This window comes from Cyrtonyx montezumae, unplaced genomic scaffold (assembly GCF_038088225.1).
Source record: "Cyrtonyx montezumae isolate F1298 unplaced genomic scaffold, pur_monq_1.0 scaffold_22, whole genome shotgun sequence".
Taxonomy (NCBI): domain Eukaryota; kingdom Metazoa; phylum Chordata; class Aves; order Galliformes; family Odontophoridae; genus Cyrtonyx; species Cyrtonyx montezumae.
In genome coordinates this window covers 4271530-4298061 of record NW_027071959.1, presented here as the reverse complement: position 1 = coordinate 4298061, position 26532 = coordinate 4271530, and the positions used below count along the sequence as shown (strand labels likewise).

The 26532-nt window shown below is 57.2% G+C and overlaps 1 protein-coding gene across 1 annotated transcript in view; it reads right to left on the bottom strand.

The window, feature by feature from the left end:
* Positions 1 to 25044, bottom strand: part of IGSF9B (immunoglobulin superfamily member 9B) — a 36203-nt gene extending 11159 nt beyond the window's left edge. The window contains exons 1-17 of the mRNA XM_065738331.1: positions 24981 to 25044; positions 18673 to 18870; positions 17936 to 18082; positions 15651 to 15802; positions 14471 to 14588; positions 13614 to 13755; positions 13351 to 13496; positions 11233 to 11375; positions 9566 to 9706; positions 8801 to 8917; positions 6918 to 7068; positions 6457 to 6580; positions 3922 to 4097; positions 2966 to 3192; positions 2799 to 2883; positions 1125 to 1286; positions 351 to 396 (exon numbers count right to left, since the gene is read on the bottom strand). Coding sequence (XP_065594403.1) covers positions 351 to 396; positions 1125 to 1286; positions 2799 to 2883; positions 2966 to 3192; positions 3922 to 4097; positions 6457 to 6580; positions 6918 to 7068; positions 8801 to 8917; positions 9566 to 9706; positions 11233 to 11375; positions 13351 to 13496; positions 13614 to 13755; positions 14471 to 14588; positions 15651 to 15802; positions 17936 to 18082; positions 18673 to 18870; positions 24981 to 25044 — 2339 coding nt within the window. The remainder of the gene's footprint in view (positions 1 to 350; positions 397 to 1124; positions 1287 to 2798; positions 2884 to 2965; positions 3193 to 3921; positions 4098 to 6456; positions 6581 to 6917; positions 7069 to 8800; positions 8918 to 9565; positions 9707 to 11232; positions 11376 to 13350; positions 13497 to 13613; positions 13756 to 14470; positions 14589 to 15650; positions 15803 to 17935; positions 18083 to 18672; positions 18871 to 24980) is intronic.
* Between the last annotated feature and the right edge of the window lie 1488 nt (positions 25045 to 26532).

The window sequence follows — 26532 nt, the reverse complement described above, 5'->3', positions numbered from 1 at the left end:
AAAACAGAGCCAACAGAACGACTCAAAACTACACTGAGCTTGCACGAAGGACTCTGAACACAGCAGCAGCCGCATTCAAGCTGGGTGTATAATTCATTTCCACCTGGTCAATGTGTCCAGATCCACAAGGTCGTCCCTTAAAGGTTGCTGTGCTTGTCCCTGCTGCTTTCTGCTCCAAAGCCTGTTTGTCTCCTGTGAACCATTTTGTTCCCACAAGCTTACAGAACAACGAAACCAACTTAGAGGCCACAGAACAAGGCTGGATATTTCCATTCGACCTTTGCAACAGCTGTAGGAAGAGGCACCCTGAAGACCCACAGCCTGGTGCCATATCTAAGACAGATACTTACGGGGACTCCAAACTCTTCCTGCAGTGGGTTATCGAGAGAGGAGGGTCTGGAAAAGAATAAAAGGGGAAAGAAGAGAGAACGCTAAGGAGGCGCAACAAGACAGAGACACACAAACAACATCACAACCACAAAGAAGACACTCAACAAGAGGCCAAGTTTTCATCGCTCCAGTACTTTAATGGTTGCTGACAACAAACAGCTCCCGTCACAGCTTCCTATCAGTGCTGCTGACGCAGTTTTGCACGCCAGAGGCGAAGGAGACGATTCCCCTGCCCCCTCCAGCTCCCCAGCTGCCTGGACAGGTGATGGTTTCCCTACCAGGTGCTCCTGCAAGGTGGTTGCAGTCCCAGCTTTAGGGAAGAAAAATGGTGGAGTCTCCTTGTTGGGATCTTCTCTAGCCTAGTGTGGCCATTGGGCACTGCCAGGCAGAGCCGAGCAGCTGCAGAGCCCAATGCTGAGGGGACCCTCAGCCAAGGGGACATCCCAGCCCTAGCCCCCAAGCTCTGAGAGCTGTCACCACGTGAGATTGTGCCCTCAGAAATCCCAGGCCTCTGTGCCGCCTCTTCACCCACCCTTCCTCTCCCACTCCCGAACACGGGCGCTTTCAGGCACGGCCAGGGGATGAAGTCAGGGCTTCACCTGAAGACGCGCAGGGGTGGAAGAAGAGACAAGACAGGGAAGAACATTACCACCACAACACAGTCAGGAAAGACGACAGAAACAACAAGAGGACAGAAAGGGACGAGGAGAGAAGCATGCCGGGGCCAAGCTCACCTTTCTTGCGCTTCAGTTTGCGTTTGCGTTGCTTGTTGACGAAGCAGGCGGCGAGTGTGCTGAAGAGGATGGCAGCAGCCAGGAAGCAGATGGTGGCAACGATGCCAGCCAGCACCGGGCGGGCTAAACCTTCGTCCGTCAGGTCAGGCTGAGGGAATACGTCTGGGGGAGAAAGAGCAACCATCAGGTGTTACACAGAAACACACGCGCGCATCCTGCCTGGGGGATCAACAGTCTGAAGGGCAACGCTGCCTTGATGCGAGACAGCTCACTCGGAACGATAACCTTGAAGGAAAGACCCTGCCTTAAATCCAGCCCACGTGGGAAGAACAGGCAGTGCTGCTGCAGGCTGAGTGATGCAGAGGTGTCGTGTAAAAGGGACCCTTCCATCTCTGTTGATGGATACCTAGGGAAGACGTGCTCCCACCACACAAGTCCACATTTATGCACAAATGAACACAGCTGCGCCAAACCTACAGTTATCTACTGCCATAATAACCCACTGCAGCTCACGCTGTAGCAGCACCAAGTATTTTCCCCAGTGTGTGAATGCAGCATATTTTAGCTCTTCAATGAAAACTGGGCTGGAACCAGCACCCGCACCTCTGACCCCTTGTTACACCACTTCACTAACCAAGAGCAAATTTGAACCACCACCAGAGCTCAGCTGCAGCTAACTGCAGATGCAAGAGCAGTTATCAAATCCTGCACACACCAGTGCTCCTGCCATACATCCGCGTGCAGGGTCAGCGAGCATTCGTCTGCTCTGAGCTGCAGACATCACCCAGGAGGGTCAGGGATGCACGCACACCCCGTGGCTGCAGCTGCCTTTGTGCCCCGTGTGCTGTCAAACCCTATCAGAAGCACTGGGCAAGAGGAGAGCAGCAGCACTGGGAGGACAGAGAAGCAGGCTGCCGGCAGCAGGCTCCCTGCATCGCGCCAGCACCACTTGGGGGCAGAGAGAGACTGCTTCATTCCTGTGTGCAGCCAAGCTGGGCGGCTCCTCTGCTTTTTTCAAGGAAAACCACACCATCAGGGTTCATTACATCCTCTTCTCCTACAGACCTCCCCCTTCCCATCGCCACCACCTGCCCAGCCCTGGCTGGAATGCTCCTCAGCCATGCTAGGGTGCAGGGGAAACGCTGCAGCATGCTGCAGTCTGCTACTGCAAAGCTCTGCTGCTTCCTCCCCCCCCTGCCCCGGACACCGCACTGCAGTGCTGCATTTCCCTCTCTGCACCTTTCATTTCCATTTCCAGGCTGCGCAGTGCTGGGCTCAGAGCTTTGTTCTCACAGCACCCCACGGAGCAGCAAGGACTGAGAAGGGCACTTTGTCCTCGCCTGCTCCCAGCACTGCTGCTCTGAAGACAGCACAGCAGAGTGGCCCAGCTCCCAAATTCCCCTTCGGTTGTGGAAAGCACCAACACAGCATCAGTCAATACACTGCTATGCTGCTTTACAGCCCAATGCTTCCTGTGAGCAGAGATGCAGCAGCAGTGCTGGGACATTAATCCTAACCCAGCTCACAGCCAGGCTTGCAAGCAAACACACAAAAGCAGTTGCTCCAGCCAGCACTGCTACAGCGATGCACGACCCCACCAGAGCAGCACTGCAGAGTGCAGATGCTCCCACAGCTGCCAGGCAAAGGGAGGGAGGAGGAAGCAGCAGCCCTTACCTGTACTGGACACACCAGCAACGTTGCTGGGTTCGCTGATGAGATCTTGCATGACCGCCAGGACCCGAAACTCGTACCAGGTGTCCTGAAACATCAAACCACATCATCAGCCCCACGAGGGAATCGAGTCACCCCGAAAGCTTCCAGGGCAGTCCCTCCCTGCTCACCTGGGACAAGTCCTTGGCAAAGAACTCGCTCTCGGTCCCAAGGATGGCATCGTCCAGGATCTCCCACCTCTCCCCAACGCGGAACTCCATGATGTAGCGGTCAATCGGAAAGCTGTGGTTAGCGGGAGGGAGCCATGACAAGAGGACGCCTTGCTGTGTCCGGTTGGCTGTTAGGCACCTCGGTGGGGTAACCAACACCAGAGGCTCTGGAGTTGTTACAGGGAATGCTGCAGACAAAGGAGAAGGATCTTTGAGACGGGGTTAAGGGAAGCGCAGCGGATGCTCTCCTCCCTGGGGTCATCGCCCATCTCTCCCCTTGCATTCTGGGGCAGTGGATCCTCGTGCCTCAGCACACAGCCATGACACGTGGGTCTGCACAGGAGCAGCGTGCTGCGATCCCTCTCACATGCTGGCATCAGCAGCAGACAGAGCATCACTGCAGCAGCAGCTCCCACCTGGCAGCAGGTCAGGACGCGTCTCGGGCATGTGCTCTCTCTCATCTCAGAGACAGAAAAGCAGCTTTCCAAAAAGGGGTGAACTAAAGATACAAGGACTAGGAAAAGGGGCACAGCATCAGAAAGCCTCCTCCCCCCTCGACCTATTTCTGAGATGGCCCCAAGGCTGGTACCCAGCGCAAAGCCCTTTGTGAGAGCTCCAGCTCTGAGCTGCACGCAAGTGATTTTGTGCTCTATTAATAACTCCTGCCCCAAGCTGAACTTCAGGAAGATCTGAAAGGTGACTGGGACCACAGAACTGTTCCCCTGAGCTGCCTTAGGAGAAGCTGGTAAAGTCTACAGGTTTCATCCAGGACATTCCACAGACACCTCCTTTGCAGCTGGAAACTACTGCTGCTCATCACCACCTCCAGGCAGAGGGCACAGACTGCACAAAGGGCTGTTTCCCCTCCTCTGTGCACCTCCTGAAGCCCTCCTCCCAGTGTGTTTGGGAGGACCTACCTAGAGTGTTCACAGTGACCACTTCACTGAAGGAGCTGGTGCCCAGCTTATTCTGAGCCAAGACACTGAACTGGTATGCAGTCTCCGGTTCCAGTGTATCCACCAGTAGCCAACTGGAACCAGCTGGCACAGGGAGAGACAGCCAGTCATGGGGGCCAAACTGGGCTCTCTTCATCCTGCCAAGAGAGAAGGGAGCATCTTCAGGGAACGTGCCTTGACCGGGAGTATAAAGACGCCGTGTTAAGGTCTCGAGTGATAATGAAGCTTTCCCGAGAGATGGTTTGGTTTGGCAGCAGCAATGTGCATGGATACAGCGCTGACATTTGCCACCCAAGAGCTGGCTCGGGGTCAGCGTGCACGAGGACTTGGAGCTCTGTCCCATTGTGCCACAGTCACTGCCACCACCACCTTGCAGCCCCACACCCTGACAGCAGGGCGGCCACAACCAAGAGCAAAGCCAGCAGCCCTGCTCTAAGGGTGATCCCCATCACATCCCCAAAGCAAATAAAGCAAGTTTGCTGACTATTTATTTTACTTGGAGTGCTGCAAAAGTAAAAAAAAAACAAACCCTGTTCTCATTCGTGCCCTGACAACTCCCAAGCCAAGCTTCCCATTAGCTGTACCCCTGTCCATACAATCCCACACAGGAGGTGGTTAGCTAAATCCCCATCTTCGACCATTCTGCAGGTTTAACCCTAAAATCCAGGGTGAATCAAGCACACAGTCATCACAGCATCCACTTCCAATTCCCTGCTACCCAGAGGAGTACTGAGATGAAAGAGCCTGAAGTCTCAAAGCAGCATCCCTGTGCTGCAATGATATTGCAAATATTGCTGAACTCCACACGCATGCACTAGAGATGCTCTAGGGAGTCCTGGCCCTCAGCTGCAGGTTTCTGTTGTGTTCACAGAGGATTTAGAAATGATTGCTGCAGAAGCTCTGTTCTGCAGACGTGTGACCATCGGTGCATTGCCAGGTAAACCCACCTGGAGCAAAGACCAGTAATGCTGCTGTAAAGGGAGCAAAAGGTAATGCAGGAGGAGCAGCAGCATGCAATGGAAACAAGCAGCTCAGCAGAGCTCTGTGCATGTGCAGACCAAATCCAGCAACTGTGGGCAGGAGAACCCCAAAAATCACAGTGGCTCCAGTGGGAACTCCATCTCCCCATAGCTATGGGAGTTACATGGAGTGCAGCTGCAACGGTCTCTCTCTCCTTCTCTAACTCCCCTCTCCTCCCTACATTAAATTTCTTAACATCTTTCCCTGCTACTGGCTGCTCTCATTTTGTGTGGGGTCTGGAGAAAGCAGGACTGGGAAGGCAGCCAGCAGCTGCCACCTCCCTGCGAGGTGAGACACGTCTCAAGAACGAGGAGGTCAGATCAGTCCTTCCCAAGGACGTTTTTCAGAGGCAGCTACGCAAGGTCTGCACTGCTACATCCACTCCTGCTCGCTCCCTCGTTTTTCTCTTCCACTCATTCAATTTTTTCTTCCTATCTCCTGTCCTTTGTCTCCTGACACAATTATCCAACCCCACTCTGTGAGCGTAGAGACCGTCCTCAGTTTAGAGCAGAGCAGAACTCATTACGAGCAGCATCTCTCCAATCTCCACTCTATCAGCAGACCCCATCCGGGCAAATTAAGGAAAGGAAGGAAAGAAAGGGAGTGAGAAGAAAGGCTGGAGAAGTGGGGGAGGACATCAGCACCAGCCTGTGAAAAGGTCCTCTTCACACTTCAAAGCAAGGCTCTTAGAAGAGAAGTAAGTGCAGAGCCCAGAGAAGAGCCTGACCTTGCTGCAAATACACTTTGCCCTCCCTTGCTGCAGGGTGGGGGCCCTGCAGAGCCAGCCACACATGGGGAAGCTGGATGCATCTCTTTGCTTTGGGTACCAACAGCTCCAGGAGTAAAGTCTCCCGGACAGCATCTCACTATTGCTGGTCGCAAGCTCAGCTGGGATTTAACAGCCCCCCGGGAGTCACACGGAGGAGGGAGAGATCGTTTCTGCTTAGTCACATTTCTTCAGGATGTACTCTCTAAAGATTGCATTTTCCATCCTTCCCGTGGCTGCTAAGCTTCATAAACAGTTTATCTTGAAATTAGATGCCGGAGGCAAAGTTACATGAATGCAAAGTGTCTCCCCTTGTAAGCAGACTAAAATGTGCTGGGGCAGACAGATGTACTGGCAAGCACAAGAGAGGAAGAAAACGCTGCAGACCTACAGCCCTCCACGGCACCACTGTTGCTGGTCTCTCCAGTGCACTGGATGGGATTGCAGTACCCCCACAGGCAGCTCCTCTGCACCCAGCAAGAGCAGAAAAAAGCTGCAGAAAGCAGCCCAGAGCCACCTCTGTCCTCCCCATCCCTCCCACCCCGGGACAGGGATTTGCACTGGGGCTCTACCCTGCATCACAGCACGACCCAGGCACTGCCCCCCACCACCCGTCCCCCCTCCCCACCACGGCACAGCCCTGCTGCTCAAAGCTGGGCTCGGCTAGGAAGGAAAAGAAGCAGAGAGCAAAGCATGCCAGGATGACTCACAGAGGGCCGTACCAAACTGAGAAAGTCTGCTCGTATCCACCGTCGTAGCCGGGCTCCCAGGAGACGTTGGCAGAGGTCATGGCAACCACAACATGCACGCTGGTTGGGGCATGAGGGCTTGTGCCTGCGGGGAGAGAGATGGGCTGCAGCAGGAGCAAGGGCACAGCTGAGATTCCCAGTACTAATGCAGCCCACAGCTCCTGGTGTGGATTTGCTTCCAGCCATGACACAAAGGGACTCCACCTGCACAGAGCAAAGGCTTTCCTATCTGGAACGTCTGCTAGAAATACCAGCAGCACGTGGCCAAAATAAAAAGAGCAGAAAACACAGCTGGCTTTAAAGTGAGACATCACTCTTCACAGGAAGCACCCCATCCCGTGCCCAGCACGCTGCTGGGTGCACTCCAGGAACGGGACCCCATGCCACCAGCCATCCCCCAAGGCCCCATCCCCTGCCCGTACCTACGACTGTAAGGTGAGTGCTGGCAGTAATGCTTGCGACGACGTTGGTGGCGATGCACTCCCACTCGCCGTGGTCGTCCTTGCCGAGGGAGCGGATCTGCAGGGTGCCGCCGGGCAGCGTGTTGTGCTTGCTCCTGCTGGGCTTCCCTACCTTGGGCAAGGAGCAGGGGGAGCATGGCAAAGAGATAAAACCACTATTCAGAAGCACGTCAAGCCAGGCAAGGCAGCAATGCGATGACTGAGCTATCTGCAAGGCCTATGGGGCACCACTGGGCACTAGTGAGGGCTCCCATCTCTCTGCACACTGCAAAGTCTCCCTGTTTTCAAGTGGACCTGGCACGATAAATGCAGGACACATGCAGAACAGAGGCTGATATTCCCAACTCATACACAAGTCTAAAAAACCCCACAGCACTCTCACGGATGCTGAACCCTTCACAAAAACTCAATCTCACTCCTCCAGCATCCGAAGTTGAAACTGTCACCACTGTGGAGGATGAGGCAACTGAGTGTCCCCACAAACACTCTTTGAGGTGGGTGACTGCCCCAGGAGATTCCCAGCAGCCCCTCCTGCTCTGCTCAGTCCCAGCCAGTGGCAGAGATCTTAGCAGGAGGAGGCAGCCCAGGGACACAGGAGGATGGCGTGCATGGAGGTGCCTGGCAGCTCTCAAGCCAAGCGGAAGGATGGCTCTTCTAACAACTTGTGTTTATGCCCATTATCCAAAGCTGAGCAAATCCCGTGTTGCTCTGAGCCCTCTTCTGCTATTCTTCATGCATGGATCCCACTGATGGGCTCCAGGGACCTGCAGCAGGAGCACGGCGGGTTACCAGAGCCCAGCCCAGGACTTCTGCAGTCCTCCAGGAGGAGGAGGTCAGCTCTGAAGGGCTGAATGGGAGCAAGGGAGCTTACTTCTTTCACTGAGTTCATCCCTAGCTGATGTCAGGGGAGGAAAAGCCCAAAGTCACGTTGCCAGGGAGAGGGTCAGAAAGCATGAAAGAATTCTGAAATAAACCTAAATAAGGATGGGGTGGGGAAGGAAGATAAAATAAGATGGATAAAATGGCTAGAGTCAACAAGTTTTAGGTAGGCCACGCAAAAATGTACAGGTTACAGTACCCCTTGTGCTGGTAAAACTTGGTGAACAGATCCAGCACCTCGCTCTGCTGCAAGAACAGCGTTCGTGGGGCGATTAAGGGATCCTGCCCTCTCTGAGAAGGGCTGGCAGGGGACAGGAGGCTCCAGGAGATGATCCTGACAGCTGGACAGTGGCTTTTCTACAGGAGCAGCAAAGTTGGGAAGCAAAGGGGAAAGGAAGCAGGAAAGCCCTGGTGACATCACACCAGACTTGGCCCTACAAAAGGGAACATCCTCAGATTGCTATGTCCAGTCCAGCATGATGAAAACAGCTTCTTCCCATGGTCTTCCAACTCCCAGGGCAGCAAAGCAGCCACTGGTGTGTCACAAAGTCCCTTGTCAAAACCCAGCCAAGCCCAGGGCAGAGCCCCCAGACCCACTGTGGTGGCACGTCCCCTCCTGCTGCAGGAGGTCCGTGCTGCAGGACCAGTGTCACCGGTGGCAGCCTCGTGTAGGGCTGGGAGGATGAGGAGGGTCCTGGGAACAGCATCAGCGAGGAAGAGGGAGCCGGGGTGGGAGCAGAGCTCAGCTTTGCAGATGCTGCTGAGAAGGTTTCCCAGTATTAAGTACTTGTTGGCCACAAGCTGGGCTTCCCCCACCCACCTGCGGGACAGGACGGCAGTGGCTCAGCCCAAAGCGAAGCAGCTGTACCTGCAGTTTGTTCTTACCGGGACAGAGTGTGGCTTCTCTGTCTGCAATATTCACCAAAAGCCAAAGGCACTGCAGATTTGTCTGGCAGGCCGGGTACCTTTCTCCAGGCGATGATAGGAAAGGGGTCTCCCGCAGCAGCACAAGGAATCAACAGCTCCCTCCCTGCCTCCTGTCTGTACTCCCAGCCTGGTAGCACCGTGAAATAGGGGGGGTCCTGCAGCCAAGGGAAAAGGCAAGGAGTGTGAGCCCACACAAAGAACTGCCACACGTCAGCAGCTCTGTGCCACCAAACCCTCCCAAAACGAGGACCATCAGCAGTTTGGGCAGGGTGAAGGCAGCAGAAAGCGTGTGCTGAGGAGGCATTATGGTACACTAAATTACACGCACACGGAAGTTTTCTCTGAAAAAGACAGTGCTACGATGCCTCCCTTAAATTTGAAGGAGATAAACAGGAAAAAAAGCCACCCACGTCACATCAGGTATCATCAGCTCCACAACCATCTTGGGGGATGTGTGTACACATGAGGTTTGCAGAGCTGCACTGCACGAGCCTCAGCAATAACACAACTCACCGCCGCCGTTTGCAGCCATGTGTCTTTTTGTTTGGGGAGCAAAGAGCAGCAGCTCCTTTCCCAGCAGCACTGGGGACTGCAGCAGAGCCCAGCATACATCAGAAGCACGTGGAGCTTCTCCAAATCAGCTCTTCATTAAAAAGCTCTCTGCAAATCTAAGGCTGGGTCAGCGAGACCGAACATTTGTTGGCAAAAGCGGCCACTCTCAGGGCTGTGAGTGAACGTGATGGACGAGTTTTGCTAATGCTTAGTTGAGATCTGAAGGCTGCAGAGCCAGGGCTGCACGTTACCTTCAGTACCAGTCGGGCAGGGGGAGACTGGCCCATCGTACCCAGGGCGTTATAAGGCACACAGGTGTAAGTGCCGAGAGCATCTTCGGTTGCCTCCTCAATTCGGATCGACCCATCTTCCAGCAGGTTCCAGCCAGAGTACTGCAGCAGTGAGAAAGAGGGAGCTGATGCATCCTACACACACCACTGCTTATTTTCCCTTCAGCCAACCCCAACACCTAAGCCCAGGTTGGATGGTGCATCTCCTGGAGATTCCCAAATCACTTTCAAGTGTCCAAGTTCCACTCCCAGCATCCAACCCATCTCAAAGCCACCTCCTCAACTGCAGAGAGAGGAAAAGCGGGCGAGATCAGCCTGTCTGCACACAGTCCTCACTGCGAGGAAGCCCCCATCTCAGCCTTGCTCTAGCCCTCTTTTCTAGCTAATGAGGAGAAACCATAGGGTCATAGGTTCTCATTCGGGTTGCAAAAGACCTCCGAGATCCCCAACCCATCCCATTGTGCCCACTGACCACGTCCCTCAGTGCCACATCCCCACGGCTCTGGAACATCTCCAGGTGCAGTGAGGCCACCACTCCTCGGGCAGCTGTGCAGTGCAGCACTACTCCTTTTGACCAGAAATTCTTCCTAATATCCAACCCAGACCCTTCACAGCTTCACTTCCCTCCTCTGCACACGCACACACTCCAGGGTGTGATTCACCCCTTCCAGCAGTGGATGCTTCAGCTCAACCACAGAACAGCCATCTCCTGGAGGTGCTTCTCTCTCCAAGGACTGTGAGTAGTTCTCAACACAGCCATCAGTCCCGGAGACACCTAAAATTAGGTGAGACAAATCCTACCCACGAAGTCTGAATCCCTGCCAGCATCTCGCTCCCTGTCCTTCCCTGGGAAGGATTTCCCAGCTCTGAGCATGCAGATGACACACATCTTTATCTCGTTGCTGTTCTCCCTCTTGTAAACAATCAGGGTTCTTCAAGTAACCCAAAAGACTCGCAGGCAATCTGCTGTACCCCAGAGATGAAACAAGCTCAATGATCTTTGCATCTACTGTAAAATGTGCCTAGAGGCACCGAGGTTGCTTTTTCCTTTAAGAGCTCTCCTGTTGGGCGTTTATCAAACAGAAAGCCTCCTGTGTCACAGGCCGAATTAATTCCAGGACCCAGCTCCCATCTTCTTTTAACTGGGGAGGGACCAGGAGTCTCCACTCAGACTCCTCTGTGTCCTCACTGGAGGGAAATGCAGCAGAGCAATAGGAACACCAAGGATTGGTGGCACCAAGGAGCCCACACCAACAGTGGGTTACAACCAAATCAAAAATGGTAAATCGTTAATATTTAAACAAAAACTAAAATACGGAGTGTTTTCCTTAAATATTTAATGACTCAGAGCATCAAACAATGATTAAAGGACGATGGAGACTTGTTAAAAGGGTCTTTTAACCATTAGCTGCCCTTGGAAGAACACAGGGCCATCAGAAGGTCATTTGGGAGAGCTGGGAGACAGACAGCACGTCTGCAGGCACCCGAATTAACTCAGAGCAAAGCTGCTGATAAGGAAAAGCAGCAGCATCCATCCTGTCCACGGGGCTCTCAATCCTGATGACAAGGACACTCCGTGTGGGGACAGCAGCCACCCCATTCCCTGCTGCCCTTCCTGGGCTGCTCACCTTCTCGATGCGCAGGGGTCGGCCGTCCTTGTTCCACTTGACCAGCGTGACCGGGGGCTCTGCCTCCACGGGGCAGCGGATGTAACCGTGGATCCCGATGGGAACATAGATGACAGGGGGCATGTTCACCACACGGGCAGGATCTGGGCCAGGAGCAGCAGCACGTTAGCAATGGGAAGGAGTCCATCACCCCAGCCACCACCCAGCTCCTGTGGATCACATCGCTTTTGTGCTGGCTACAAAACCCAAATGCCCCCCCCAGCTCCTGCAGGCTGTTATCTCCAGGCTTGCTATGCACTCAAACCCACTCTAATACCCGGCATTTCTGTGAGGCTTTGCTAGCACCCAGAGTGCTCCTACCTGGAGCTCATTAAAAGCTGCATCTAAAACGAAATGCTAAATGCATCTGCTCGGCACACCCAGACTGACCTGCTCCATCAGCCTGCAGGACACACGCAAGGTGACACATGCATCAAGCAGAGCACCCACCCACCCTACAGCTGCACGCCAAGAGGAAAATGCTGCAGGCAAGTCTGCAGGGGTCTGACATGGGATCAACACCACTCTTGCTGTTTTATATAGGAAACAACACCAGCAGTGCAACTCCAGAGCCTTTAACCACCCCAAGTGCAGCACCACAAAGCACGGAGTGGACCTGCTGTCCGGAGCTGCTCATCTCCTGTTTGTTTGCACTCACAGCCTGTGCCTAATTGCTGCTGGGTTGCGTGGAAAAATCAACCACCTCCACCCTTCCAAATGGGATGCAAACGCTTACAATATGCCTCCAACCTCCCCACGTTTCACCACCCACACGGGAAGGCGTCTCGCAATCCTCGAGTCTAGAACGTGTCATTAACAGCACTTCTAAGAGCTTTTTAATTAAGCAGGAGTGGGTTGGAGAGAACCTAGACTTTCTTTAATAAGAAGCATTTAAAAAAAAAGTTACTTGAATAGGAAGAGCGAGTATTTCTACAATCTTGTCTAGACACCAGCAGCACGAGGCTATGGGAAAATCTAATGGGGCTTACACTGCATTAAGGGATGAAATCATTTTTGGGGTGCAGAAATGCAAAGCTGGCAAAACGCGCAGAGCACAAGAACTGAGTTGTCTCCAAGTCCTCCTCATCATTTCTTTCTTAGGGCAAAAGCAACCAAGCACGGGAGCAAGCTCCTCCCAGCACGTGAGTGCTCCCCAACACCAGGCAACCCCGCACTGACACCGTAACCCAGCTTACAGAGCAGTGCATATGGGACCAGCTTTATCCCCCTGCCTTTAACTTGACCTCTTAGGAAATGCAATCAAGGGGTTGGAGACAGTAATGGGATGGAGAGGCTCTGCCAGGCGCTGGCTGTGCTCCAGTCTGGGGCAGCACGAGCCCTGTGCCAGCCCTGTGTGCATCCTGCCCCTCTGGGATGGCCCTCCAGCAGCACACCTCGAGCTCTCCATGGCACAGCATTCACCAGCAGTGGGGCTGCAGACACAAGGCCGTTGGGAACTCTGCTTGCTCAAGCCTATCTTGCATTATAAAATAAAATCACTACAGTCCTTCACAGCAGAGCAATACTGCAATTGCAAAGCATAGCAATTTGGACCATTACTGTCGAATGCCATAGGACGCTCGTGGCACACTACCCATTAAAGCAGGGGGAGCCTGAAAGAACAGGCGTGGGCAGCACTGCTCCTTTCAGAGCTGTTCTGCGTTTGTTTAGATCAGTTACTGCCTGAAACCACTCCGTGCACAGCTACAAATTCACAGCAATCCACGCAACCTATGATAAATACCTAGAAAATACAAGCGGGTGTTTGGTGCTTAAAGCCCCAGCTTGGTGTTTCCACGCCCAAGCAATGAGAACAGCAATCAGGAGCACCCACGGGAGCAGCAGCAAGATGCCCCATCCTTATCTTAGGGGGAGATAAACTGATTTTAAGGAAGGCGAGCACCGCTCCTGCTTCAGGGTGGTACCCAGGACACCCCACCAGCACAAGGAGATGCTCTGTGCCTTGCGCAGCGGCGTGAGACTGGCCCTGAAGATGCATGATTTGGAGCATCAGCCCTCCCCCCGTGCACAGCAGGGAGCAGGCACCTCGCAGCACCCACTGGGATTTGCTGCACTCACACTGCACCGTCAGGTAGGCGGAGGCGGACGGCGAGCGGCCCAGGCTGTTGCTGGGGATACAGGTGTACTTTCCAGCATCCTCTGGCTTCACCCGGAAAATGATCAGCGTGCCATCGATCAGGATCCGCACCCTCAGCTTCAGGTCACTGCGAGAGAGGAGAAGGGGGGGGGGGGAAAGCTGCAGGAGGAGCACGGAGAGAAGCAGCGATGCCAGGAGGGAGGGAGCAAGGAGAGCACCGGTGTGGGCTGCACTGCAAACTCACTTCTTGAAGTAGACGTTCTCCTCCTCCCAGTACCACAGGTAGGTGAGGTTCCCGGGGTACGCCTCGGCCTGGCAGGTGAACAGTGCATCCTGAGAGATGTTCACCGTGATGTTCTCCGGAGGGGAAACGATGAAGGGAGGTCCTGGGGGAGGAGAGCATCACCCCTATGGGACCAGGCTGGGGCCTGTCTCCCTGCAAACACATCCTTCTGCCCACACCAGGACCCCCCAGCTCCTCTCCCTGCCGGTAGCTGTTGACCTAATTAAAGATTTATCTAATCAAGAGGAGCGGGAGACCGGCCGTGTATCGCTGCTATCTGACGAGGTGCTTTGTGACATTCTCAATCTTTCCCTGCTTTCCAAACAAAACCGAGCTGCGATCAGGGCCCGGCTGCTAATCAACACAGCTGCTTCACTGAGACGACAGCATGGCCACCCCAATTAAATGGATTTCTGTCCTATAAACGGGATGCAGAGCCACGCTGGCAATTCACATCAGCCCTGCTGTTAAGGTCCCCCAACCCAAACATCTCCCACTGCAATGCATAGGGTGAACATTGGTGTTGCTTGGGATCTAACCTGGCTCTCCATGCCACAGATGAGCTGGCAGCCCTGATGCCGTTTATATGTCTGGGGTTTGGGCTTCATTTCCTCCTTTATTTATTGAGGAGGTCTTTAATGGAAGGCTGCAGGCAGGGGGGTGACAGTGTGCTGCACCACCCACCAACCCTGCTCCTCCCCATGCCACGGGGACCGGGCTGAGATGTTCCCATGGACAGGCTGAGCCCACACAATAAATGAGGACACACTGGGATGTCCCAGCTCCCAAAGCCTCCTGGGGACCCCGAGGACGCTCACCTTGGACCAGCAGGCGCGTGGTGTGCACAGCCTCCCCCTGGATGCTGTATGCCCGGCAGGTGTAGGCACCTCTGTCCTCCCGACTGACAGAGAGCACCGTCAGGCTGCCATCACTCACCTGCAGGCAACCAGAGGGGATCACAGAGCACGTGGGGACCCCGCAGAGCCCACCAGGGGGATGCTCTCTCCCTCCCTGCATCCCTAGAGCCCAAGGAGAGGGCAGCGGATGGGATCTGCCAGCAGGCAGAGCTGGCTAAGGAATGGGTTTCCCCGCTCTGCAAGACGCCGATATTAATAAACCAACACACACATCTCTGCTCGACGCCAAGGGGGAAAAAAATAATAAAATAAAAAAAAATAAGCCTCGCAATGTTATTCATCTCTCTCAATGTATTCATCTCTTGCAGGAGTGACTGACGCACAGCACACTCCAAACTGCTCCGCTCCTGCCAAGCACTCCCCAGCAACAAACTGCGTGCAGCACTGAGCTCAGTGGGCACCCCAACCCCACAGGCACTGCTCTGCACCCCTGAAGGGCAGTGGACCACAAGGAGCTCCCCACTCCCCCCCCCCCCCTCGTGACCTTGTCAGTGGTCACAGGGCCACCACAGCCCCTGACCTCCTGCCCCCAGCACTGCCTGGCAGCCCTGTCCCTGCTGAGGATGTATGGGGACTGTGACCCCCACAGGCTGCAGCATCCCCCCCCCCCCCAAGTGAGCACTGAGCTCCCAGGCAGCCTCCCTCCCCGCCGCTCATTCTGCCTCATCCTTCTATTTCAATTAGTAACAAATGATTCCTAATTACTCTCATTAGTGCCTGCGCTGATTCCAATGCCTGATTTACCAATTATGGCTCGGATGGAATCTCTGCCCGGGAGAGGAGTGGGAGCCTATGGGATGGGAAACAGGGCTGGGGGGAGCCCCCCCATTGCACAAAGCATTTGATTTCACCCCACTGCAGCCACCACATCCCCAGGTCCCAGCCCTCCCCCTCTCCTGGGGGAAGGGAACAGCACAGCCCCCAGCAGCCCAGCCAGCAGAACCTCCCCCCCCAAACTCCCACTGCTGGGAAGCAGGGAAATGTGCTGAGACAGCAAGACTGGCTCCAGCCACCACATGCACTATCATCCATCCCATCCCTGCTGCAGGGGATGCGGGGTGGGGACCCGAATGGCACCCACCTGGTACTTGGGGCCAGCGGCCAGCAGCTCGCCCTCTCGCAGCCAGGTGACGATGGGCTTGGGGTTGCCAAATGCCATGCAGGTCAGGGTGATGCTGCTGCCCTCCTTCGCCTCCACGTACTGCGGCGGTGTCTCCGTGAAGGTGGGGGGAGCTGGGGAGGGAGCAGAGCTCTGTCAACCCCCCTAACCCCATTCCACACACGACCACTGTCACGCAGTGGCACAGGGACAGAGGTGGGGACACCCCGTGAACCCTTTCTCCCTAGGAAGGAGCAGGCAGCACACAAAGGCTGGCAGAGCTGGAGCTGCAAGGGCAGCAATATCCCAGCACTGTCCCCTACCCACACACTATACAGAGGGACAGAATCTCTCTGAATAAACCCCATGGCACCATCCTCCCTGGCGACTCCAGGGCACAGCACAGCTCTTCCCCCCGCTTCCCATCACACATTAACTCGCTATTGTCAAAACATAAGAAAACACCGCAGTGCAGATCGAAAGATTCCTTTCTGATTAAAGAGATTGGCAGGATTACAGCCCGCCCCTAATTACCAGCAGTTGTTAAAGCCCACTTTCAAAGAAGTCAGGTTGGCAATTTAACCTGCTCAGGGTGGGAGGGGGAGGGGGAAGAAAAAGGGAAAAAAAAAGAATTATACTTTGTTTCTCCCAGGATGATTTTTATTTTCCCCAAAGAAAATTAAGCATTCTAACGTTGTTGGGGAAAGCCATGGCCCTCTCCCTGAAAACAGCTCCTCAATCCTGGAGAATTACAGTTATTATTTTGTTATTATGGCCCACCCAAAGAGTGGCACAGGGATGGGGACATCACACAGGGTCACCTCACCCTGCTCAGCCCCACAGTGTGGTGGCAGCTCCCATTCACCCCAGAGCCCTTTTGTGCTGGGAAATGGGATCACATCAGCAGGTGGGAGCCCAGAGGCCAACCAGCTCTGCAGGGCTGAGAGCCCAATGGCATTTCCCAGCTGCTCTGCAGGATCCGTGCACTCCGTGTGGTGCAGGTGGAGCACACAGCATGCTCCTACATCCACACACAGCCAGATCTCCACCAGCCACTGCACATGCCTTCCTCCCATCTCACCCCACGCTCCTCCTCCTTCTCCCTCCCTCCTTCCTTCCTTCCCAGCCTCTCCAAGCTCATTAGAGGGACAGCAGCTCATCCCACATTGCATCGATGGAAGGAGGCAGCGGGCAGGGACACAGCCACCACGCTCCGTGCCCTGCTCCTGCTCGTTAATTGGGCTCAATTAGGCAGCTCTGCACCACACCACGGCCCTCCTGGAGGTGCCATAAGTGGCTCAAGGTCAGGCAGGAGCCGCAGCCCCTCTGCAGCACAGCGTCCTGCCTCCAAGAGCTAAAAATAAAGACAGCTCCTGACGTGGAAAAGCGACAAATTGCTAATTAGTTTAACGCGCAGCACTAATAAAATGGAAAAAAAAAAAAAAAAAGCCATCGGAGTCTATCTGAATTTCAAGAACACAAAGATTTGGCTTTCTGATTTGTTTGTGAAGAGGATATGCGGGCCCTGCCCTGTCTTCTTGATGTCTGGCCTTTAAAAGAGCTCCGTGGAATTAAATAGCATGATTACTAATAAAGGTTGGAGTGATGTTCCTGCTTGAAGTCGGCCTGGATGGCTTCTCTGTTGGTTTAAAGGTGCAGATAGGATCTAGGTCCAGCATCAAAGGGAACCCGCCCCAGCCCTGCAGCAACCCTGCATCTGGCACAGCCACACTGCAGCCCTCCACCCTTCCTTGGCCAAAGTATTGTCCTGCAGAACAGCCCCAGCACGCAGTGGTGACAGGGACCTGGGCCCTGCTCCTGGCACTGCTGTCCAGGCCATCTGCAGCTCCCCAGGGTTGGACACCCGCCCCATCACCCTCTGCCAAGTGCCAGCCCCAGCAGCCTGCATGCTTGGGCTCTGCCAAACCTGGAGGGCAGCTGTCCATCACTATCACCTATCAGAACAACAAAGCCACGCACAGAATCACAGCCTGAAACACCAAGCCCAGCGAGGAAGGGATGCACGTGGAGGGGGTGACAGACAAGGACCGGTTTTGACCCCACGTTCTGGTGCAACAGTGACCTGGTGCACACAACACCCAAAGTGCACACACCTCTATGCCATCACTGTCTCTGTTAACTCATGCACACCACGCTCCCAGCAAGCACACACCCTCCGAGCATGCAACCTCCAGACACATCCTACCCCACAGTGCCATCCTGAGATGGAGGAGCAGCACCAGGCCGTGCTGCTGGCCAGGACTCACCGTTGACTGTCAGGTGCACCCAGCTGCCGTTGTGGAAGGTGTCGTACTGCTGGTCCAGCATCAGCACTTTGCACTCGTACCAGCCCTGGTCCTCGGAGCGCACCTGCTCAATGCGCAGGGACGCCTTGTCGTGCAGGCTGGCCCTGCCTGTGGGTAGAGCACAGCCTGTCAGCCTTACGACCCCACAGCCCCTCCCCCAACCTCACTCTAACGGCCTCCAGCATGCTGAACCCCACAGATGCATCCTCGCAAGAGATGCCTCAGCCTCCCACAAAGGTCCCCAGGGGGACAGCGCATCACAGTGGGTCCACCCCGCTGTGCCATCAGCCCAGGGAGCATCTCAGCCTTCAGCTGTGCCTCCGGCCTCACAGGGAAGGTGACACACCGGTGTGCAGCCACGTGGCTCTGCTAGAGATGCCACGTATGCCTCGCCACCAGCGGATGGAGACGTCCCCAGAGGGGACTGAACCGCTGCCTCACTCCCCTGAGCTTCCCTGGGATCACAGCTGCTCTGGGGCACAGCAGCAGCCGCCGCCACCACGCGTCACCCTGAGTTTCTCTGCCTCGGTTGCTCCCGTCCCACGCAGCCCAGCTGGCTTCCTAGTGCTGCTGCTTAATTAAAACCAACTGGGTGGAAAGAAAGCGATGAGAGACAGAGCGCGCGCGGCTGCCGACGGAGGAGCAGATTGAGCAGAGCCGTGAGCACCCCGGAGAAAACAGCGACCTCCCATCCTCACCTGCATACCCCGGGTCGACATGGGGAGGATAAAACCCAAACTTGATGAAGATGGGGATGGGGACGCCGAACTTGAACCACTCCACCACATAGGGAGGCGGCTGTCCCGTCAGCGGGTGGATGACGTCGCATCCCAGGATCACGCTCTCGCCAGCGCGAGCGGTCACAAACTCGGGTTCCTCCCTCGAGCCGAGGGCACCTGCAAGAGGACAAAGGCAGAATTGGAGGCTTTGGGATGGGAACAGAAGGAGCTCACCCTGCTACACAGGGATATGGGCATCTAGGTGGCCAAGTATACCTTGGGTATCCAAGCCCCAGGCTCAAAACCCAGCAGCAACCTGCGTGTCAGGTCTGGCACCCTGCTCCTTACCCTGTCCACACCAATTAAAGACTCTTTGCTCCCTGTGAAGGTGCTGCTCCACCCTAGCTGCAGCCTGTTATCATCCTGTGCTTTTCATCAGCACAAAGCTCAGCATCCTCAGCACAGCTTTCACGAAGGGAGATGGGCACCCAGGGCAGGGAGGTGCCTGCTCCCAAGTCACTGCAAGCCCTGCAGAAATGCAGCTCAACACCTCTGTGGTGAGAAAGCACCATCACGTGCAAAGGGAACAGCTCCGGGCGAGCTTCCAGAGCTCTCCACAACCCCCAAAAAATCAGTATGGAAGGGAAGGGGGGGGCTGATGCAGCGTGGGGGCTATGCAGCAGTTCCACACACCACCCTTCCTGCAGCACTGCAGGTCGGGGATTCCCAAAACTGCAGATGTGGGGTTCAGCCCTACTACGAGCACACCTCCAGCCCATCACGGCAGGGACCCCCCCCACCCCCAACCCCACCCCGATCCTACAGGCAGCCGCCCATCCATGGCTGCTGCCCGCTCCCAGGGACGCTCGGGGAGGGATGCTCGGGGAAGCACGTTCCCACTCCTCCGCGCTGCTCTTCGGGGCCGCCGGTGATTGGCGGCGAGTGACATCACCGCTTCCCCGCCGCGGGAGCCGAGCATCACCAGCTATTTTTGGCTCTGGCACAAGCACGCACCGGCGAGAGGCCCGCACCGTGCATGCATCCATCCCTCCACCCCGCGTCCTGGGGCTCTGCCAGCCCAAACCTGCTCCGTGCTGCGGAGCAAGGCAGCCCCCACCCAGCCAGGCATCCCTGCTTCCTTCAGCGCTGGATTACGGCTGGGGAATGGGGAAGGGCTGCACGCAGAGGGGAGGGCGAAGCCACCACGATGCAAGGAGCGTGCACGCAGGAAAGCTTTGCTGCATTGCACTGCTACTGAGGTTTCTGCACAGCCCCATCGGGGCAGGGAAGAGCGGGGTCACCGCGATCGCTTCGCACCGCCCCGGTGGCACAGTCACACCTCCCAGGCCTCGTTAGCACTGCATTGCTGATGAGCTCGGGCATTTGCACTCTGTCAGCAGCGATGGTGGCAGCTCTGCCCCCATGGTGAGGAGCTGCAAGGAGCCGACTCAGCCCCTGCAACCTCACCAGCATCCCCAGCTCCCCGCGCCGAGTCCCGGGTTTGCTCCCATGCACGTGGCTGTGGTGGAGGGATGGGTTTCAGGGCAGCGCTGGGACGCGGCCAAGCTCCCAGCAGAAAGGCAGACAGCACTGGGAGCAGTGGGATTTCCCCCCGGCTGCCCGCAGCCCCCCTGCACAGAGCGGGGACAGCAGCTGTCACGTGCAGCTCAAGAGCATCCAAGGACAACGCTGGCCCAGCCTCCCCAGCGCGGGCGGTTGTCTCACCCCAGCGGGTCCCCTGCACCCTGCTGGGCACCACATCACCCACGACCTTCCAAGGGTCACCCCTCGTGCTTTCCAGCATGAATGCAGGACACAGTCCCCCACCATCTCCTCAGCCAAACCTCTCTGCCACCTGCTCCATCCCCCTGCGAGCACAGGGCCCCTTCCCCAGCGCTCCTCCTGCCCCAGGGATGGGATGCTGGTTTTTAGCTCCCAGAAGCCCAGCAGAGCATGGACAGTGCAACAAGGCAGAGCACTGCCACACACCCCCACACCAAGAGGATGGGCCGTGGGGGACCTCTCGGTGCCACAACAGAAGCCACTTGCTCCTGGGCACTCATCTGTCCCCACAAGTGACCCTAGTGTCTCCTAATTCACAGACAGACCCAGCACTGACCCACCACCCGCAGCCTCTGTGCCAGAATGCACACAGAGGAAAATAGGTCAGTGCTGGCAGCACTGAGCCGGGGTCTCCTCTTCTGGCATGTGACCACGTGCAGCAGGCGGCCAATGGGCCACGTGGCCAGCAAGCCCCCACCAAGCAGCTTCCCCACCCCAGGGCTGAAGCTTGAGGATGGACACCCAGGAACCCCCCCCACAAACCTGTGTTCCCAGCTGCAGAGGGGAATGGGGTGAGCACTGAGAGCTCCCTGCTCCTCAGAAAGCACCAGGGCTGCCCCAGCCCAACCTGCAAACCCAGCCCGAGCGCTGCTCCCAACCCCACTACGTGCAGGTTTCCCTTCCAGCCCCAGCTCCTGAAAGCGTATCAATAATGGAGACTGCAGCTTTCCATTAAAAGAAGTGTTTCCCACCCTCACATTTGTGAAGAAATGCTTGAAAACAACCTGCAGACGCCAGAGGAAACAGAGCACAAATAGAAAGGGTATTTTTAAACGCACTTGATTTTCCCAGCCAAGTTTGGGCTGGGGTTCGAGACATAACCTGAGGCTCTGAGACCTGGGTCAAAGGAGAGAGCCAGAGCAGGGATGCAAACCCCAAATGCCCCCACGGTGCAGCGGCTCACACCGAACTGGGGATGCTCTGTAAAGGAAAACACGCGATCAACAGGCTTCATCATCAGAGCAGATCCAGGAAAAATAAAGGCACACGGCGTGCCAGGAGGCGAGAATACAAGATGTGGAGGTGGAGTGGAAAGCATCCCAGAGGGAGTGGGAAGGCTGCCATCACGTAGGGCGATGCCATCGTGGGGCTCCCACAGAGAGGGCTACCCCGGCCAGGATCCAGGCTCCAATTCATCCTGCCCCATGAGGAGGGAAGCAAGGATGTGGCAACAAGGTTTGGCTACAAAGATCGGATATCGTTTCTATAGGAAGCGTTCTTTGCCTGAAGGATGGGGACGTCCTGCTGTATTCTAGGCAAGAGAATGGGGCACCATCCTGCTGTCTCTGTCCCCAGGCAGAAGCCCTTCCCCCAGCTGAACAGCAGCATCTGGTTTTCTTTCAGCATGATTCCTGTGTTTTAAACCCAATTTTCCAGATGGACGGGCTGTGCCGCGTGGAGGTCAAGTGACGCGTCTCAAGGTCACGCATGGAAAGGAGGTGGTGGCAGCCCAGGATGAGCAGGTTTGCAGCAAGGTGGCAAGCTCAAACCCCATCCACAGGGACAAAGGACATCCCATGTGGCATCAATGCCATCCCCATGGGGCACACGTGCAGTGTGCATGACCGCTGCCCATGCACCGTAATGGTGATGGCATGGGTGGGACTGTGCCGTCAACTGCTGATGTCCCCAGCACACTAAGGGCATCGGGGTGCAGGGGGTCCACCTGCCCACCTCCCCACACCAGAGCACGCCAATACCTGGAGCCATCTCATAAAGCTGAGCTGCAGCAGATGCTGGAACAGAAACAGCCCCAGGGAGACCTGCACTGCATCTGCCTCCCGCACGAAGCACCGTCCTCTCCATCCCAATGCCGCCCCAGTCCTCCAGCTTAATATCAGCTACAGCACAAGCACTCTGTGTGCTGACAGCTGAGCCACCCGCCAGCAGCTCCTGAATCACGCTGTTCCTGGCGCAGGCAGTCCTCCCACCAATGCCAGGAAGCAGGAGGAATGGAGAGATGCATGCAAGGCCAGCCAGGCACCCCGAGCCCTGGGGAAAGGAAGATGGGATGCTTCCATCATCCCCATGGGATGGGAGCACACCAACAGCACCATACGGAACATGGGAGGCTCACGCTGACCTGTCCTGCAGCAGCTCTGCAGAGGGATGGAGGCTCGCAGGGTCCTCCCACCATAGGAGAAGCTGCATCATCCAGTGGAAAAGCAATGGAGCCAGAAAAATCACCACCTCACAAATCCAACACCAAGCCGGGGAGCACGGCACGCACATCCATCCCTGAGCTTCTCATCCTGCGGAGCACAATCCTCCAGGAAAGGATAGAAAACGGGACCAACCCGCTGCCCAACGCCGGTGCCAAACCATCCCCTGTGCCAGAGATGCAGCGCCCGAGCTCCAGCACCGCCACGAGGTGAGCATCCCCAGCGCCAACACGCCGGTGCTTTACCCAAAACTGAGCCCAAAATCCCTCTGCACGCCGTGCCTGTGCCATCTCCAAGAGGAGAGGGAGGAAAACCCCAACGTCGTCACAGCCCCGAGGGAATGCCGGGAGGATGGGCCCCCCAGCACCCACAGCCGCCGCACCCCGGCACTGTCACGTCCCCGCTCTCCTCCCCCTCACCATAAGAGGGGATAACGCAGCCTCGCTGAGCGGATTACTGCCTGGAAAGCCCTGGGAGAGCCTCACCAGGCCAGGGGCTGCCCGTGGCCAGTAGGGCTGCTAGGGCTGTGGGTCAGCCCTGTTAGAGGAAGAGGAGGAGGAAGAGGCGGCAGCAGCAGCGGGAGGAAGGCTGGCAAGGCAGGGAGGGCTGAAAACTGGTGCAGGATGAGATCTCAGCCCACGAGCATCACCAGGTCAGGAGCACAGCACTGCCAGCCCGGGGTGGGCAGACCCTGCAGAGGAGCCCAGGGCCAGCAGGACACCAGCGAAACCACACAGCACTGCCACCATCCGCGCGCCGACAGCTCCAACCCCACAGCCACATCGCCAGCAAACGCTGTCCCCAGCCACCACCAAGTGATGCAGGGTGACAGCCACCCACCCACGGGACTCCCAGCTCCTTGCCCACTGGCTGCTGCACTCCCAGCACTGCTTAATGAGGGGGGGGGGAGACGCTGCAGTGTCCCCATAACAAAGCCCCCACATCGTCGCGTCCCCATCCCCACACTGCTGCATCCCCGTGGGGGCCACGCACCCCCCACCCACTGCGCCCACCCACACATTACTCACAGCACGCTCATTCATCACGTCGGCACCTCACAGTACGCGCAGCAACCAACCCCTGCAGCCCACCCTCCCGTGCCAGCCCCCACCCCATTAGGGCATCCTCCTCCCTTTAAGGGCAGCACCCTCCTGACCCACCCCTACACCCATCCCTAGCTGCAGGGATGCGAGCACCAAGACACGTCCCCACAACCGTGCCACCGTGAGCTCGGGCAGCCCCCACGTCCTCATAATCGGGCTCTGGGGCACACGGGACCACCCCCCTCCCCCCACCAGCCGGGAGCTGGTGCTGCATCAGCAGACAGCTCGCGGCTCACCTGCTCCCTGCAGGGCTGGCGGCTGAAGGCAGAGCAGGAAAAGCAGGGTGAGTCCCTGCTGCTGTCTCCTGCCTGACCTTGGACAACCCCGTGCCTCAGTTTACCCGCACGCAGCAGCCACCAGGAGAAGGAGAAGGAACCACCGGGGTCACGGCGAGCAAACCACCCCCCAAAGCCCGCAGATGGGAGCACAGCGCAGGGAAAGCATCAAACCCCTCTGCATTCCTCCTTGCTCCCCCCATCTCCACCTCCCCCCAACCCCCCCGAGGCTACAGCCCTGCAGGGAAGGGCTCTCCGCGTTCCCTGAGTAGCGAGAAAAAAAACGGGGTGCGAAAAAAATAATTAAAAAAAAAAAAATCACCAAAAAACAAATCCCTCCGGGATGCGTTCCCCCCCCCCCCCCCCAAACCGAGGGCTCGTCCCCATTAACTTCTCCCAAAGAGAATTTCAAAGCCCGGAGCGGAGCCGCAGCCGCACACACACGCACCGTTTGCGGCACCGCAGCGCGGGGACGCGGTCGGGGCGAGGGGAGGGGGAGGGGAAAAGAAAGGGGGGGGCAAAGGGAAAGATGGGGGGCTCGCAGCGTCCCGAGGTACAACCGCCGATCTCTGGAGGTCACGGCAAAAAACGCAGCGCGGGACGCGCCCTCGCGCAGAGCCCTCAATGCCACCGATTTCGACGTTAAAAAACATCATCATAAAGGGGGGGGGATGATAATTAATAATGATAATAATAACGATAAAGCAGACAAGCGCTCACCGCACCCGGGCGCGAACACCGGAGGGGATGCAAAACGCACCCGCCGCGGGGACGCGCACCCCGAGGTGCGGGACCGCGGCAGCAATGCTCGGTGCGAGCAGCCCCCAACCCGGGGGGGTGAAAGGGGGGTGGGGGGGGAAAGGGAGGGGGTCTCCCGGTGCAAACCCCGCCGCACACACACTCACCTTGCACGCTCAGCCCGCGGGCGCCGAGCACACTTGCTACCAAAGCGGCCACATACCAAATCATAGTACTACCGGCCCCCGGTGCGCAGCATCTTCCGCCCGCCGGGCGGCCCGGCCGGGGCGGGGCGGGGCTGGCCGGGCCGGGGCAGGGTTACCCCGTGCCGCCTCAGGGCTGGCCGGCCCGGAGGAGCGGCTCAGGTCCGGCCGCCTCCCGCCGCCGCCGCTGTGCCCATCCCGCCGCCGCCGCCGTCGCGCTGCACCTGCCTCCGCCGCTCGGCGCGGCGCGCAGCCTAGCCTGCGCTCTTTAGCGGCTCGGTACCGCCCCCGCCTTTCTCTCATTGGCCGCGCCCCGACGGAGTGGGCGGTGATTGGTTGGCGGAACGGCCCGGGCCCGTTTCAAGGTGGGTTGGCGCGCGCGCGGGGCCCCGCGCCGCAGTATCATGCGCACTGCCGGGTGCGCCCGCACGGCACGGCACGGCACGGCACGGCACGGCACGGCGCGGGGTCACCTCCGCGGGGCCCGGGAGCTGTCTGATCCCCCCCACGGGCATTGCTACCTCCCCGTGTGCCGCCTGCTCCCGTGCAGTGCCGCCTCTCCGTCCGCAGGCGTCCCATGGCTGTCCCTGAGCAATGTCGCCTCCTGTGTGCCTCCCCTCAGCGTCACCGCTCTGTCCCCAGATGTACCAGGTGTCACCTCCCTGTCGCCGTGTGCCGCAGGTCTACATGCGGTGCCACCTCTCTGTCCCCAGGTGCACCACGTGCCCTCTAGCAATGTCACTTCTCGTCCCCAGATGTACCACCCACCTCTGAGCAGTGCCACCTTCTTGTCCCCTGATGTGCCACCTGCCCTCGAGCAATGCCACCCCTCTGCCTCCAGCTGTGCCACCTGCCCCCATGCAGTGTCACCCCTGTCCCCAGATGTGCCACCTTCCTGACCCAACTCAGTGCCACCCTGACCACCAGCAGCGGTGCCATCTGTCCCTGACACCCTGACAGGTTCACTCATAACCCTGCTGCCATCTGTAGCCCCCCCCGCACGGGTTCAGCATCACCACCTGCCCCCTGTGCCGTGCCACTGTCACCTGTGTCACAGACTTGACACCACAGCTTGGTGGCACCGTTTCCCTGCACCCACCCCTTGCTCTCCTCCCCACTCACCTCTCCTTCCTGCATGGATGCCAGATGGGCAAGCAGCCTGGCCAGCTCCCGAGGAGAGAAACGGGCCACTGCACTTCCTGTGAGGTGACAGGCAGCCTGGGAGGGACAGGCTGGCAGGGCCGTGATGCCCACGCCGTCAGGATTGGGCCTGGAGAGGCTGGAGCAGCTGCTGGTCCCCCACCCCTTCTGCTCAACCCACCCATCTGCAACGCCATCATCTATTTTGGTCAACGTTACGATCCAGGTCTTCTCAATGGCTTCAGCTGGGGCGTCTCCATAAATGCAAAGAAAAAAAAATACAAAAACATAACGAAGGGCATTGATTATACATACACAACAGCCCAAGGCAGGAGGCACCCGGAGCCTGTGATCAATGGGGACAACCCAGCCCCAC